This window comes from Esox lucius, chromosome 4 (assembly GCF_011004845.1).
Source record: "Esox lucius isolate fEsoLuc1 chromosome 4, fEsoLuc1.pri, whole genome shotgun sequence".
Classification (NCBI taxonomy): domain Eukaryota; kingdom Metazoa; phylum Chordata; class Actinopteri; order Esociformes; family Esocidae; genus Esox; species Esox lucius.
In genome coordinates, this window is record NC_047572.1 from 12100087 (window position 1) to 12117195 (window position 17109).

Here is a 17109-nt window from a genome sequence, read left to right on the forward strand (position 1 = left end):
CTTTTCTTTCAAAACCAAGGAATTTTCTAAGTGACCCCAAACTTTTGAAAGGTAGTTTATATATTCAGAGGGGAGGGATAGACTGGTGGGTGCTTGGCAATCGTTCATATTGCCATTAAGTCTGGCACTAACCCATTCAAGCTTACAATGTTCAAGTCAAGACGTGTCCCTATTCCCCGGGAATGTATTTATAGACAACCCCGCGACAGGGGTCTGGCTGTCCTTCCATCTTGTGAACATGTAATGTAGCTCATCCTCAAATAAAATGAAGTACAACACCTCCACCCTTTCCAACACTCGAACAATAGCACCCCTCAGCAAATCAACAACGTTTAAGACAAAACCTTCTCACACATTCCACCACTGGGAGAACACATCCTTGAATCTATAGCACTGGACATAAAAATACAATCCTAGCTATGCACATTGTATGCATGGACATTACAAACATATACACGGATAGAACATGTAACAAATTTACAGTAATCCCAGCACACACATCACTAACTTAAAGGTGAAAACACACAACATGGCAATCCAGGCATTCCGGGGATGTCCTAGCGACTCATTTTTGTTTGCAGGTAGAGAACAGTATGAGCTATCTGTTTTACAGGGACGAGAGAGGGGTTTAATTGGAATGTGTGGTGGGTTCGGTTTTACTGCCCTGAGGGTGAGTGATGGATGAATAAGGATGCTCTTCAGGTCCTCCCAATATGATTTGAGTCAACCCCCTCACCTCGGCCCTCCTTCATGACAACACTGAGATGCTCTATTCCCTGCAGTGCATTCCCTTTGACCAGAGCCACATAATGACATTGGGAATACGGTTCCATTTGGGACAGGGTACGGCTCATAAAGCAGGAGGGCTCAGATATTTTCCTATTGGCTCGACCAGTTTTATCCATTTCATTCAGAGACAGATACCCATCTCCCTTTATCGTGCTATTACTCCACACCACCACACTAGAGGTTGACACAACAACTGGACTCTGCCGGGTTTTGTGGGTTTTCGGGTACAGTTTGGTTCTGTCTGGAACAGGAGCTAAATTAAGAGTCAAGTTCAGGATGGGACAGTATTAGCAGTCCACAGGAATGGGCAGTACATGAATTAACTTCTCATTATATATTATTTGGTGTATATATAAAATATGAATACATTTTAAATATTTAACATGTGGCATATTTCATTTCAATTCAATTGTAAGCATGAATAAAACAGTTTCCTTCTCCTTCCTTCTCTGGGCTAACTACTATGATTCTCTCATTTGTAGCTAGCTAGTGGCCAGGGTATCTGCTACTACAGTAGTATCCACCATCCCACCAGCAGCAGCAGTCAACCACAAACGTCCTGAGCCAGCTAGCTAGCTAATAAACAAATTGATGAAACTTTCATGAGAAGATTTGACTCTTGTAGCTCTGATTGAACCATCACAAACACTGGAAGAATTGAAAGGACAAAGTAATGTTTTGCAAAATTTATAGATTACATTAAATTACGGAAGCCCTGAACCATAAGGTGAAAAAAATACTCTCATTATAACAATATTGTCTCATTATAATGAGATACTATCTAATTTTAACAAGATAAACTTAGAGACGCAGCGGCAAAAAAGTTTTTATTACAAGATAAACAAATTCTCTGATTCCCTGATATGCAAAGCACCTCATGCATCGGTCTTCACTTTCAGAAAGGGGATGGTTGCTGTCATGGTGCGGTGAGCAGCAGCGCCACCGTGCCATATATTCTTTAGTTCCCTTATCTCACGAACACATCCCAGACTGTCACATGTTCCTTCACACCAGGTCCCAATTTGTATCGTTTGTATGTGTTTAAATGTTTCCCCTCTGCTCCCCCCATTGTGGATCATTGTTGCTGTCTGTATGCTGGTGAGTGGTGTTTGTGCTACTGTTTGTATGTTAGTTGTTAAGTCGCATTGTTGCGCACTTTATTTTCATTCAGTAGTTATTGTTTTCCGTTCGTGTTCGGTTTGTTTGTTGTTCATTAAAACCCACGAATGAGAATACTGCCTGCGCCTGGTTCCCTTGCCAACACTACACCACAACTAGAAGTGTTACAGTTGCATTCCTTTCATGCTGTATCTTGTGTTGGCAGTAACACATCTATCCTAAATGATACAAAAAGGATTTGAAATGGGCCTGCCATAACTGACGTTTAGGGGATGTGTCTGGCAGATCTTCTGCCGTCTTTATTAATTTCTCATTTATTTTTGGTGTGATTCATTTTTAATTCAAGCCTGAACTAGAAGGGTTAGGCTACCATGTTATATAACACATGAGAGTTAAATGTACTCTGGGATATTACATGTAAACAGTCTTGCCCCCGGGGGATGTAGCCTACTGCTAACTTTGATCATATAGTATCCAGAACATTATTTATTAATAATCAACACTATTTTACAGAAATAAACTATAGACTTTGGGAGAACAAATTTATAAAGTGGATGGTTAACCAAAGCTATTGTATAAGCCATAACTATTGGAGCCATATTGTGGCTATACTAAACAGGCCATTTGAGCATTAATAACAGTTAGCTTTAGTTGGATCTGCCCTATACATGTCCTTTGGATTAAGAATTTTGACAAAGTGCTGCACTGTTCATCAAGGTTCATTGTTGATTTGACAACTGTTAATATCATTGCCAATTAGGCAATTTAAACTTGTATCTAGCCCATATCTATATTTGATGATAATTTTTCATCAATACAGCTTGGGAGTTGTTGCAGAATACAGTCAGAAAATAGTTTATCAGGTTTCCTCATGTTTGGGTTGTCACAATCAATGCACTTCTGAATAAATACTCACTATATCTGAATGAGCCTTTGAAAATGATTGTCTACCTTGTTTTAATGTTAAATGCATTTCTCCTGTTTGGTGTGAGCATTTTTGATAGGGTTGTGTTCATGTATGCTGTAGGTTGAAATGAAAAAACACAAATTCAAACATTAATTTTGCATAAGGAAAGTATCAGCTACAGGATATCCTCAAGTGTTATCAGCTATAGAGAATATTGTCAGGATTCGCAGTAACAGAAAGGCTGCTTTGTGAGGCCAAGTTAACACTAGAAGAACTGAATGGAGAATGTTATGTTTTGCAAAAGTTTATAGATGACATACATAATGGAAGCCCTTAAATGTGAAGGGGAAAAAGAACATCTAACATCTAGCATTTTGGTTCTATGAGTCGGTGAGTTAAGCTACTCTTTTCAACTAACACGCTTTTTATTTTGAAAATAAAATAACAAATGAAATGTATTTTGTATTCCTACAGAATAAAACAAAAACCGAGGAACACATTACCAAATGGAGGCTTGAATTATTAAATGGATAGACTACCTTAATGGAGCTATTGCAGCTTATAACAAGATCATATCTTGAAATATATATTTTTTTTTTATTAGGTTTTAATAAAAATACTATTTCAAGATAGTATCTCGTAAAAGATTACAAGATTAACCTAAAGATGCAGCACAAACCTTTTCTTTTCACTTTACAGTTCAGGGCTTCCATATTACATAGAGGATTTGAGCATGTAAAAAGAAATTGTGCTTCAAGTATGTTACAGGGAAAAGTGGTCTGAAGCAACATAGCTAAGTTTAAATTTAGGTTTAGGTTTAGAATAAGTGTCATGGTAAGAGATAGAAAAAGGGTTAAAGTTAGGGATAAAATGAGGTTTAAGATTTGACTATCCAAATAGTGTTTACGCAGGAACAATTTCTCTGTTGAAGTGATAACACCCCCAAAATCACACATGCTTTGATAATAACGGAATAATATGCCAATAATGCATGCTGTGAAATGTTTCTGTGTTTCCTAGCAAGTAAGTTCTTATATTAGTTTTTTATATGAGCAACCAACATTTTATTGGTTGAAGACTTTGAGAGGATCATGTTGACAACAAAACCTACACTACAATTGAAGTGATAAACTGAGTACTAATGCGATGCATCTGCTTCTATTACAGCTAAACTCTATTCTCTTTTACAGGCCTATTATTAAAAGCTTGAGTTCACAACAAGAAGAACCAATAAGCACACAAGGGTAATTTAGCAGCACTGATGATTCTTTGAAGATTTCCTATCAATGAATACTGTATTCGAGTATGTATACGTTACTGCACTGTTCTTGTTGGAAATATAACTAGGGTAGGCTATATTTTCCCTTTCCTCTGTATCTGTGAATGTTCTGCACTACTGTTTTTCCTTGAAAATAGCCACACTTCACCCATCTGTGTGACAGAGAGACAGAACATATTCATTCTAACTGAGGTGGTGGGTGTTGGGGGCCTTAAGGGAAAGTTTTGGGTCACATGCTGAGACTGTGGAATGACAGAAGTTACAATAAAAGATCAACCCAGGCTCAGGTCAGATTTCTTAGATAATAACGGCAGGTAGCTGTCCCGGTACAGTAGATACAGGGGACGGGGGAGATGATGATCGGGCTAACCATCTAACCAAGTTGTTGCATTTATTTTCATTTTCCTAAATAAATTTGCATGTATTTTGCATTGATATTCTTGCATTCTCTATCAAGAATCAAAAGTAACTTGCTGTCGTTCAGAGTTCGGCTCAGCTAAAAGTGTTTACATGAATGGGCATTGAGTAACAACCTCATCTCACTGTCCCCTGTGAACAGTACAAACCACTCCCATTAAGCTGATGTAAGCCGGGCGAAATGGCATGTTTTTAGTCAGGCCCGAGTGTGAAAGCAGGGACAGGGCAAATCAATTGCAAAATACTCTGCTGAAAAAAAGCTTTTTACAAAATTAATTGGAGTGTAATGATTTAAGTTTCTTTGGACGGATTACCCCTTTAATATCTTATTAATCTGCATGGTGCCTAGATCCGGGAACAATTCACTACCACACCCATACCTGAAAAGAGTTTTGAAATGAAATAACAAAAGAGGGAATTCAATTGGAATAGTCATTCATGTAGCAAATGATATATTTACGGATGCTAAAATACAGATTTATTAATCGATGTGTTAGAATGAATACTGATTCCCGAATGCATGCTAACTTCTATGTCATATGCACCTCAACTGGATTACCCTGTATAGGAGAAAGACAGGCTTCATTGCTACCAAAGAGCCTGTCAATAAGTCTCTCACAGCTATATTGAGACAAATTACAAATGAATGCACACGGTCCAAGCTCAGTCCCTAGTGGCAGTGGTTTCACATTACCAAAGCGTAGCTAAAATGGTAGTGTGTCCCTGCCCGACGAGGAGGGGTGGGTAACTGGGTGATGTATATGCAACTCCGCGTGTCTGTGTTCACGGGCGCTTGCGCGTGCGTATTTAGTGTGAGAAAGTGGAGGAGGCAGCTCACAGAGACAGTGAATTAAACTGTTACTCCAGGCATATTGTCAGAGCAGCTTGGTAAGGACATGACCTCTAGAGCAGTAGGTCTCAACTGGTGGGGTGTGAGGTTTGTTGGGGTTTTGAATGGGCCGCGGGTGCCTGAGTCAAAAAGATGAGTGAACACTCCAGCCTGAACATGAAGTCTTCGTGCCAGGTGTAAAGTGGTTAGAACTAATAACAAAATGTCATTTGTGAATGAAGAAAGCTTGCCAACATCCTCTGTCAAGAATATGAACAACATGGAATTGTTGACACTTCAAAAGATGGGTGTATTTTTTCCCTTTTCCAAGTAAGTGCTTAATTTATTGTTACAGCATTTTGGCGGTTGACTGGTTCAATTCAACTAAACCAGTTGAGGACCTTTTCTCTACAGTGTCACTCCTACCTAGGTCCATAAGGCCACAGTCACTCAAAGGCTAGATGCTCCTGAATACAGTCACCATAAACTTACTGTAGGGCCCCCCTGCCCAGGATGTTTTGGATCTCTCCCTGCTCTGTCACAACTAATTCAAATTATCAGCTCATTATCAAGTCCTTCATGAGCAATATCAGGTATGTTAGGGCAGGGAGAGATCTAAAACATGCAGGGCAGGGGGGCGCCCAGGAGCAGGGTTGAGAAACACTGCTGTAGGGCATTTTACACATTTCATCCATTATTTACCTGTGTTTAACGAGGAAGTCTCAATGAGGTCAAGGAACTCTTTCCCAATGGGACTGGTGATACAGTCGGTATAGTAGCTACAATCATAAGCATTACTTATGTTGACAAAATGATTATTTTATTATCAACTCATTGTTTCTTTATAAAGTGGCCTTCAAGGCGTCACGTCTGCCTTCTATTTAAAGTACACTGATATAAGGATTTTAAAACTCTTGTCCCATACATACCACATTCGTAAAAGTAGAACATGGTCATGTCACATTACCAGGTTTCTATTAATTAACTCTTTAGTTCTGCATCATTTTTGCCAGTAGTCATAGTGTTCATGAGTCACAACAGATCCCAGTGTTTGAGTGCTATGCTCTTGCGTACAACCCATTCTGTTTGATATCATACATGTTGCAAACAAAAACATATCATACAAATCTCAGCAAGAGTAAAATAAGTCACTTGTAATCGGAAGAAATTGGAAGCAGTCTGCTTTCATGCTGTACCTCTGCCTCTCTTAAAAATAGTTTATTTCATATCCAGCTCGGGTGCTGTATTCTGTATGTAATGTGAATATGACGACCAGGGGCTAAAGTATAATAATCAAATTAGCCCCTGGTGAGTATGATCAGCGGGAATACACCTATATCCAGGCTACTGGAGGCCTATTGAACACAGCAAATATTGCTCAGAGTCTAACATCCGTAGCAATGGATTTGCTTTTCAAACGCGCGGCAAAGAAATTACATGTCAGAGATTCTGACAGTATGATTAATTTGCTGCGGTATTATAGCATAGTAATCCTCTCTTTGATGGGATGATCAATCAAATAAGCTGCCATAACAGACACAGCGAGCAGCAAAACTTCATAGTAAGGTGAGTGGGATTCTGTAATTTAGTGGCGCAACAAAAACAACTTGATATAGGCTCTTGGTAGAGTTGAACATGCTGCAGGATAAGACATGGGTGGGGGATGTTTTCTGTGTGTGTGTGTGTGTGTGTGTGTGTGTGTGTGTGTGTGTTGCAGGCGGGTGCACTGTCAACCAGACAGGGACAAATACTAGTGGGGCTCAACACAGTAACACGTATGGAAGCCACCATATCATTCAAGGAGTTCAGAAATCACATTTTACACTGGCTTAGATTGGTCCTGAACCTGCTAATATCATCATGCCTAAGCCATAGTGGGCCCTGCATCTAATATAATGCTGGTTTACAAGGCATTGGAGGGCACTAACTAAAGGACCGAGCTGTGCTCCGTTTTATTGCCAATAAATTACGTATTGATTTACCGGACCAGATGGGGGAGGGGCTATGATTCACCCGTTGAATTGACTACTGAATGTTGTCCATGAAGAAGGTAGCCAAAGCGCTTCTTTCCTGTTGACCAAGTGACCCGGTAATTACATTTTTACCTTATACATGGCTGCTCTGTTTCCGCTTTGTAAACATTGATATGGTATTCATGTCTGTTTTAGACAAGCGCTGGTTAATGTGAGACTGTTAATAAGGTCTCACAACAGACATCGTATGGCTTGACAATGTGTTGAAGTAAGCAGATGTTACATGGCTATTTACGTCTGTACCACGTCCTTCCGCGACACACATGACCATTGTCCTTCACACCGTTCCAACGGGTTTAGCCAACCAAAAGTTACCTCTTGAATGGCTTAATTTCTAACATGTAAAGCTAACAGTAGAGTGAGTTTATTGCACATTCTTAACTGTTACATATGCAGATATAATACATCGAAGGTGCAATTAAAAAGATCAAATAACACTTCATGAGACCATACTTCAAATAAAGTGTTACCCTATCTAACAGCACCAGGTGGCGTGGTGTGATTAAGAAGCGCCACTCCCTCTTGCAAAAAAATTATCTGTGTACAGTAGCCCTTCAGCTGTGGTCTTACATAATTACCCAGCAACCTATAGTTTAAGTGGTGTGGGCCCTAGCCAAAAGAGTTATCTAAATACCTTCTATTGGTTGTTCCCTGGGGCAGAGCCTGGATTGGGTGGAATCATTCAAAGAGTGTAGGCTTTAATCTGCAACACAGACCCAATCCTCATGCTTCTATCAACTCAATGACCTGGGGGGTTATCAGATTCAAGCTTGATCTTGCCAGTTATGAGGTACAAAGTGTATTTTCTAAAGATATATATTATGGTCTTCAAAATAGATTAATAAAAAATGGGTATATGTTGATTAATTGACAGAAAAATTATACATTGTTATATTCGACCTAAATCCTTTAAATATTTTTCAAAACATTATTCTAAATCTAAATTCAATTTCAAGCGAAAACAGTGCTGTGGCTTTTTTATCTATTGAACTGCATTCTTTTGTGAGATGCTGTTACCTTGATAAAGACACAGAGTGCAAAATGGTGTCCGCAAGGTCTCCTTTAACCAAGAAATGGAATAAAATAAAATCCCTGGAAGGCTTCCTGATATGGTTTGTGTCCCAAATGGTGCTATATTCTCTATTTCTGTTCACTACTTTTGACATGAGTACTACTGGCCCTGTTTTAAAAGCAGTGCACTTTAACAGGAAAAGATTGGGGACACAGACGACACAACACAATGGCCTGCACAGTAGAACCACCCAGGGGCTCAGTCTGTCTCTCTTTTCTTTATGTGCTCTGAAAAGCAAAGCAATACCAACATTTAGTAAGGAGCAGCAACTCTGAAGCAGGCAACAGCAGTGTCCATAACCCATTCTTTTGTTCAAAGGAACAATTTATCGGTTTCAAAACAAATATACTATGGAAAGTAGGCAACGTTCACCTCTTAACCACAACCCATTATTTTATTTAAAATATATATGTAATATATGATATACATATACAATCCTGTTTCCAAAAAAGTAAGGACACTGTGTAAAATGGAAAGAAAAACAGAATGCAAAGATGTGCAAAACATTTAAACTCTATATTCAATGGGAAATAGTACAAAGACAACATATCAAATGTTATTGTTTCTTGAAAAATGTATGGTAAAAATTGGTTAATTTCAAACAGGCACTATTAATGCTGAAGAATATTTACAAGTTTTGGAGCAACATATGCTGCCATCCAGACTATGTCTTTTTCAGGGAAGGCAATGCCAAACCACATTCTGCATTGGAACACAGGATTTATGATTGCTGATAGTGGGCCTCTATATGCCTAAAAATCTGCCCTTTCCAGCAACAACAGTCATTTACAACATTAACAGTGTCTACACTGTATTTCTGATCAATATGATGTTATTTTAAATGGACAATTTTTTAGCTTTTCTTTAAGAGGACATGAACATTTCTAAGTGTCCCCAAACTTTTGAACCGGTAGTTTGTATATTATATATATAACCATTATAACTGTTTGTACAATATCACTGTGCACAACAAAATAAAACATTTCAGTTCATGGTTCAAAAATTACAACTAGAAAATGTAAGTGGTCAATCCTGCTGTATTCAAAGGGCTATTTGATGGAGGTTATTCTGGAACGCAACAACAAAACATTAAACCTAATCCTATCCCTAACCCTTGCTCTAAACCTAACCTTAAAATTAGCAAGCGTGTACTTTATTTTTTTTATAGTTTGTTGAAAGTATGAATATCTGTTGAGCATCTACAGATGGTAATTTTATTACCCAAATATATTGTAACCCTAATAGTTTGTAAATATTTACTAGACCACTGAGAGAATATTGTTACAAGGCAGTGTAGCCACTCACTGGGTACAGACTAGGACTACATTCCAACACAAATATACAGTAGCTCTGGTCAAAAGTAGCACCCTATGTAGAAAATAGTGGGCAATTTGGGACTTAACTTATACCAGCTGTTTTGGGAGAACATCATTCCTGTTTAAAGATGCATTTAAACATATTAGTTTAAACACACTTGGCTTAGTGGTAGTCATTTGAATGACATGTTTGCATATTTTTCAATATCCGTACTGTGTTATTTACTAAAGCATTTCAAGTTCATTTTCCCTCTTTTCTCATGGATTCTTTCTGCTACAGCAGGAAATGTAATGCAAGCGCTAAGCTGCAACCCTTATTTACTCTGTCTCTATCTCAGGGGGAAACATCTATTTGACGTTTGCAATCTTTCACACAGACAGTTGCTTGTACAATTTTCCACAAGTCTAGCTCTGGCTTGGGTACTAATGGGAACATGGATGATCAAAGAATAATTCACAGCAAAGTCCCTGATATTGATAAGATGGAGGTCTACAGCGACAAGGTTGTTCTGTTCTGTATACGCTAAATTGCTTTAATCTCAGGGTGCAATACATCACTCTGCATCATGATCAGAGACAGCTTGAGAGAGGCTCACGACTGAAGTCAATCCCAAAAGGAAAGAAGCACAGACATCCAATAGCGTGAGCCTCTTTGCACCTAAACTCTTTAGCTAATACGTTTTAGAGTGTAAATAAAATATACATCAAACAATAAACAATATATAATGTATATTATCCAATATCTCTTTCATTTATTTGAATTACTTACTGAATTATTAAATACATCCACTTCTCTGACTTCCTTTAAGACAAAACATGCTATGTGATCAAACAAATATTCTATGTTGTTTCAAAGGAAGTCTGTGCTGGTGACTGGGCTAATTCGAACCATGTTTTACCATTCAGTATGACTAACTTAATGGGATAGTTCTGGATTTTAGAAATGAGGCCCAGTATCAGTTAAACAAGTGGATATCATTTGTATGTCTCTGTGTCCGGTATGAAGGACATTAAAGGTGTGAACCAATTCTAACTTTAGTACAATGATTGGAACTGCTAACAATCTTAAGTATCCCTTTAATGGAATTATACAGTGTGGTAAGAAAGTATTCAGAAAGTGTTTTTTATATACAATGATTTTAGTTTTACTTCATCAATGGTGATGAAGATTAACTAAAATGACAGTACATAAAAAATTATATTGTTTATAGTTGAATAAAAGAGGTAAAGTACATTACTTCATTCTAGATTTTGTTTAACATGTACACATTATTTTAAAGGTAGAGGTGAACATTATGGCCAAATCTGTCCATAATGTAAATTCTTACTACGCAGATGTCATGTGCCATGTCACAAGAATTTCATTGTCCAGGATGACACTGTATTAATGAGTGCGTTTGATAAATACACTTTGAACTGGGAAACACTGGGAAAGGATTGGGAAACACTGCTGTAGACTATTGTCATACAATTTTGCTAGAACCATCACCTGTGCCAGTGGTTCCTAACTACGGTCCTCAAGTACCCCCAACAGTACACATTTTCATTGTAGCCCAAGCCAAGCACAGCTGATTCAACTTGTCAACTAATTATCAGGCTCTCATTGAGTTGAATTGGGTGTGCTTGTACAGGGCTACAACAAAAATGTGTGCTGTTGGGGGTACTCGAGGAACGGAGTTGGGAACCACTGACCTGTGCGATGGCTGAATGTGTGGAGCTGTGGATGGAAATGTTGTTCTTTTAGAAAACCCGGTTCGAGTCCCAATTATTACTTTTTCATGTCATTTTGCTTAAAACACTGGCAACACTGTATTTGTAATTTCTATGTCAAGAATATTTGCTCATCAGTTTTTATTATCACATCTTAAATCAAGCATCCACCATATTTTATTTTTGTTTTACTCCAGCGTTTCTCTCATACAGATGCATCATTCAGATCTATTATCACCAGATGATGAATGACGTCCAAAGTTTTGTTTGAACCCATGCCTTTTTCGAAGTGGACTGCAGACGTCAATCGCCACTGACTGGCACTGGGGCTTTCCTCTATGTCGAGTTATTTACAAGTGCTTCCCATATATTGCACATGAAAAATAGCGAAACTGATAAAGTTGGTATTTTTGATTATAATCTCACATTAGTTTAGGTTTTAACACACTTATTGAAATAATTATATTAATTTTCATATAAATTATATTTGTAATTTGACTTCAGCAGCCTTAATAATTCCAAGGATGCAAACGTTTTTCAATTGTTGTTTATCAGAACATTTGACAAAATTCTCAGATCGAGGCTTGCTTCGAAATTTCAACCCATTCTAATCCATGTGAAAGGTCTGAGGCTTGCATCAGTATAATACCACGTGATTGATGATGTCCGAAGCCTCGTTTGTTGATCAGAAGATTGAACTAAATTCTCAGATCCAGGCTTGCTCAATAGAGTTCTGGGTCCATATTCATAAAACATTTTATCTTACCACTAGGAGGACTCCTAAACAGCACTAAATGTTCCTAGCTAAGAGGTTCCTCTTAAATCCTATTCACAAATCTGCTAAGACCAACTTTTACTAAGGAACGGGGAGAAGTCTCAAGCTAAGAGAAAGTGGAAGGTTGACCCTGTTGCTATGGATGATGTGTTTTATGAACAAACTTACTTACTATGCCCACAGTGATTGACTGATAGGGGAGGGGTCTATGTCAGTGAATTCATCATAGCAATACTGTAGAAGAATGTGTCATGTTGCCATGTTGAAATAAATATATTAAAATTTAAATGTAGGCTAAGTGTCAATGATTAAACATGAAACCAAGAATTACATACTGACTAGTCAAGATATGTTCAACTGATTGTCAGCCTCTTACATGTCTGGCTGCTCATAAAGAAATGCGTGTTAATCTTTTGATGGTGCAATAATTTGTGCAATTATGTGTCCCAGCACCAGCTACACCGGGTGGTCGAGCTATGGCGATGAAGTCGGCTTTGTTTCTTTGTAGATGGCGAACGTCATGAGGAAACCGAATGATTTGTCACACAATATAGGGTCTGGGGAGAGCATTCATTGTTTGATGTAATATTTTACTGACAGATGACTGAGATATACAGCCCAGAACTACACGGGAGGATCTTGTCAATAATCTCAAGGCAGCTGGGACCATATTCATCTAGAAAACAATTAGTGACACACTACATTGTGAAGGACTGAAATCCTGCAGTGCCCGCAAGGTCCCCTTGCTCAAGAAAGCACATGTACAGGCCCATCTGAAGTTTGCCAATGAACATCTGAATGATTCAGAGGAGAACTGGGTGAAAGTGTTGTGGTTTGATGACAAAAATCAAGCTCTTTGGCATCAACTCAACTAGCCGTGTTTGGAGGAGGAGGAATGCTGCCTATAACCCCAAGAACACCATCCCCACCATCAAACATGGAGGTGGAAACATTATGCTTTGGGGGTCTTTTTTCTGCTATGGGGACAGGACAACTTCACTGCATCAAAGGGACGATGGACTGGGCCATGTACTGTCAAATCTTGGGTGAGAACCTTCTTCCCTCAGCCAGGGCATTGAAAATGGGTCGTGGATGGGTTTTCCAGCATGACAATGACCCAAAACACACAGCCAAGGCAACAAAGGAGTGGCTCAAAAAGAAGCACATTAAGGTCCTGGAGTGGCCTAGCCATTCTCCAGACCTTAATCCCATTGAACATCTGTGGAGGGAGCTGAAGGTTTGAGTTGCCAAACATCAGCCTCGAAACATTAATGACTTGGAAAGAGGAGTGCACTTTTAGGATTTTTTGTGACTTGGTCTTAGTTACATAGGAGTCCTCTTGACTACTCCTAACTTTTCCCAGATTTAAGAGCGGGTTTTAGCGCTAGAACCCTTTGTGAAATACTCTTAGAACAAAAATGTTTGAGTCCTAAAGTGACACACCCATTATTTTAAGATCAGCAAGTTAGGAGCTACTTTTAGCCCTAAGATATTTTGTGAATACAGCCCCAGGTCTATTGAGCATTTCCAGAATGCAAGACCTCTTCCGAGCCAGTGGGTACAAAATCAACAGTATCCTGACCAGCAATACAGTGGTAGAGGAAATTGGGGTCAACAGGGGAAGAGGGAGGTCCTACACTATGTACTAGTGATGGCCATTTAAGGCTGCATTAGTGTTATTTCAGCAGCAGGATATTATGCTGGCAGCACTCAGATTTTTCTTTATCACAATAAAAGCCATCATTGAAATGTATAAGGTAATATAGTTAACAATCTAGTCTGTAAAAAAGAACAGACAAGAATCAAATTGGAACGGACAATAAACATAAAATGTACAGACTAGATTAACTATTTTGCCGTATACATTTCAATTATGGCTTTTATTTTGAAAAAGGTAATCTGAGTTAGCGCTGCTAGCATAATATCCTGCTGCTAGAAGAACAGTAATGAAGCTTTGGATGGCCATCATTACTCTGCACTCAACAGGCCCCCGGCCCAAACCAACTGTGCCATCAATGTGAAAACACTGGCCATTGGATCAAAGATTGGCCTGAAGGTCAGTCAACCGCCCCTTACATGATACAAAAGTGGAGACGTACCTCCAGTACAGGGGCAATTTGTATCAGAATCTGAAGAATGGAACCATTACCCCCGTCTAACAATGACGGTGTCCAAAAAACACCTGAGACATTAACACACCCTGCCTCTGTCACCACCCAACCAAGAACCCAGAATAGAGCTAATAGTAGATGAAACACCAGTAACATTCCTCATCGACACAGGAGCCTCTTGTTCCTGTGTTGGTTGGGAAACACCAAAATTCCCTTTATCATCCAAAACACAAGTAGCAAAAGGTTTCAGCAGGCCTGCCACTATTAACAAGGTCACAAAATCTATATATCTTTAATTGGCAGGCCAATCCATTGAGCAAGAATTCCTACAGTGGGGAGAACAAGTATTTGATACACTGCTGATTTTGCAGGTTTTCCCAATTACAAAGCATCTAGAAGTCATAGGTACTCTTCAACTGTGTGGGACGGAATCTAAAACAAAAATCCAAAAAGTCACATTGTATGATTTTTAAGTAATTCATTTGCATTTTATTGCATGACATAAGTATTTGATACATCAGAAAAGCAGAACTCAATATTTGGTACAGAAACCTTTGTTTTCAATTACAGAGATCATACGTTTCGATGGTTACTTTCGTAACCCCAGTTCTATGAGTGGAGCGTCGCCCATTGGGGCTTCGCTCCTATTGGTTTACCCTCTCTGCCAATAGGCAGTCACTGAAAATTTAAATATGCAAATAGCACCTCTCTAGGCCATCTACCCCATGGCTATAAAAGAGGTGCTCACACCCCAATCTGCCTCCCAACATACCTGTCTTCACGAGAAAAGCAGTCAGTGACAGGTCAGGGCATGAACCCTATGGGCGACACTCCACTCATAGAACTGGGGTTACGAAAGCAACCATTGTTCTATATTGTGAAGCTTTGCACATAGGGGCTTCGCTCCTATTGGTTTAGGGCAAAGCGAGCGAGCCCAAGATGTACTCCCTGCCTGTCACCCACCTCACCAAAGAGATAAGTGCCAAACAGGACGGCCCAGGCGTGGAAACCACGACACAGAACCGCTTCCATCCTGCACCCACTAAGCACATACGGTTGCGCGCTGATCATAGCCCCCAAACGAATGTACACACAGCATCAACCCAACCGGTACCTCCTCAATCAGCCTCGACTGAAAATGAGCATCCGTGGCCAGCCCATAGAACACACTGAGACCCGGACTCGGCGCACAAGGAGACGCTCCAGCACATAAAATGCGAGCGTCACACAAAAAAGCGCACAGGTACCCCGGAGCAGCAGACGGACCCACATCAACGGTGCCGACCCAGCAGCTCAACGGACCCAACTCACACCCCAGACTCAGCCACACTGAGCACAGTGTGAGCCAACGTGCCTGTGGCCATGTCACGCAAGTAAAATCGGACAAATGACGATGGCATCCCCCAAGACGTGGCAGCACAAATGTCCTCCACCCCTACGCCCCTAAACAGTGCGGCTGAGGCCACCACCCCACGCGTGGAGTGGGCACCGAACCCACTAGGCGTAGGAACACCACGTGTCCTGTAGGCAAGATCAATCGCCTCACACAACCAGTGAGACAGACGCTGTTTCGACAACGGCTGGCCCACCTTGGGGCCACCGTGACACACAAAGAGCTGGGGCACATACTGTGCCAAAGCGCGGACCGGACACAAATGATGCAACCGCTCCTCCCTTGCACCCGCATGGGGAGGGGGAGAAAACGCCCACAACACCATCTTCATGGAATGAAAAGACACCTTGATCACCTTGGGCAGAAAGGCCGGGTTAGGGAGCAACACGGCCCTGCTGCCATCACCATTAATGGTGAGACAGCCAGGCTGCGTCGACAGCACACACAGGTCACTGACCCTCTTAGCAGAGGTCAGAGCCAACAAAAGCGCCGTTTTAAGGGACAGCATCCGCAACGGTATCTGATCAAGAGGTTCGAACGGCGCGTCACACAGCGCCTCCAGAACCAAAGCCAAATCCCACTGAGGCAACGTCCGCCTGGCCACCGGCCGCAAACGGCGGGACCCGGCCAGAAACCGTTTAACCAAGAGGTGGCTAAACACAGACACTCCATTGAAACCCTCATGACTCTGCAGGAACGACAGGACACTGCCCACGTCGCAACAGAGGGGGTCAACCCCCGCGCCCTCACACCAGTGGGCAAAGATACCCCAGCGGCTAGAATAGCTAGCTGCAGCCGAGGCTGCCCTCGCGCCCTGAATGGTCGCGACCACTTCTGCAGTCAGTCCCTGACGCCGGAGCCTGGCCCTCTCAGAAGCCAAGCCCGCAGCGGCTGACCCAGTACAGGGAATGCCCCAATCGAGACGTTCGCCTGCGACAAAGCCCCGTGGCGGTACGGGATTGGCCACGGCGTCCCCACCGCCATCTGGGCCGCCTCCGCAAACCACAGGGCACCCGGGCGAAAGGGGGCGATCAGTATGAGCGACAACCCCTCCGACCGCACCTGAGACATGACAGGGAGAATGCACTGTAGAGGGGGAAACGCATACAACAGTACTCTCGGCTACGGCCGGTGAGCTAACGCGTCGACGCCCAACGGGGGCCTGTTTTGCGCTCGAAGAGAATACCACAGGGGCACGAACAGATCCACCTGCGCCCTCCCGAAGCGTCTCCAGATCTCGGCCACAATGTCGGGATAAAGACGCCACTCGTCGTCCTGGGGACCTCCCCGAGACAGCAAGTCCGTGCCCACATTGAGCTCTCTGGGAATGTGAAGGGCCCTCAGAGACCTGAGATGCAC

The 17109-nt window shown here is 41.1% G+C and overlaps 1 protein-coding gene across 1 annotated transcript in view; it reads left to right on the forward strand.

Annotated features, from left to right (window-relative positions):
• Positions 1-16842, forward strand: part of LOC117594427 (vegetative cell wall protein gp1-like) — a 35167-nt gene extending 18325 nt beyond the window's left edge. The window contains exons 2-4 of the mRNA XM_034291972.1: positions 14233-14302; positions 16445-16504; positions 16591-16842. Of these exons, the coding sequence (XP_034147863.1) occupies positions 14233-14302; positions 16445-16504; positions 16591-16842 (382 nt within the window). The remainder of the gene's footprint in view (positions 1-14232; positions 14303-16444; positions 16505-16590) is intronic.
• The last annotated feature ends 267 nt before the right edge of the window (positions 16843-17109 follow it).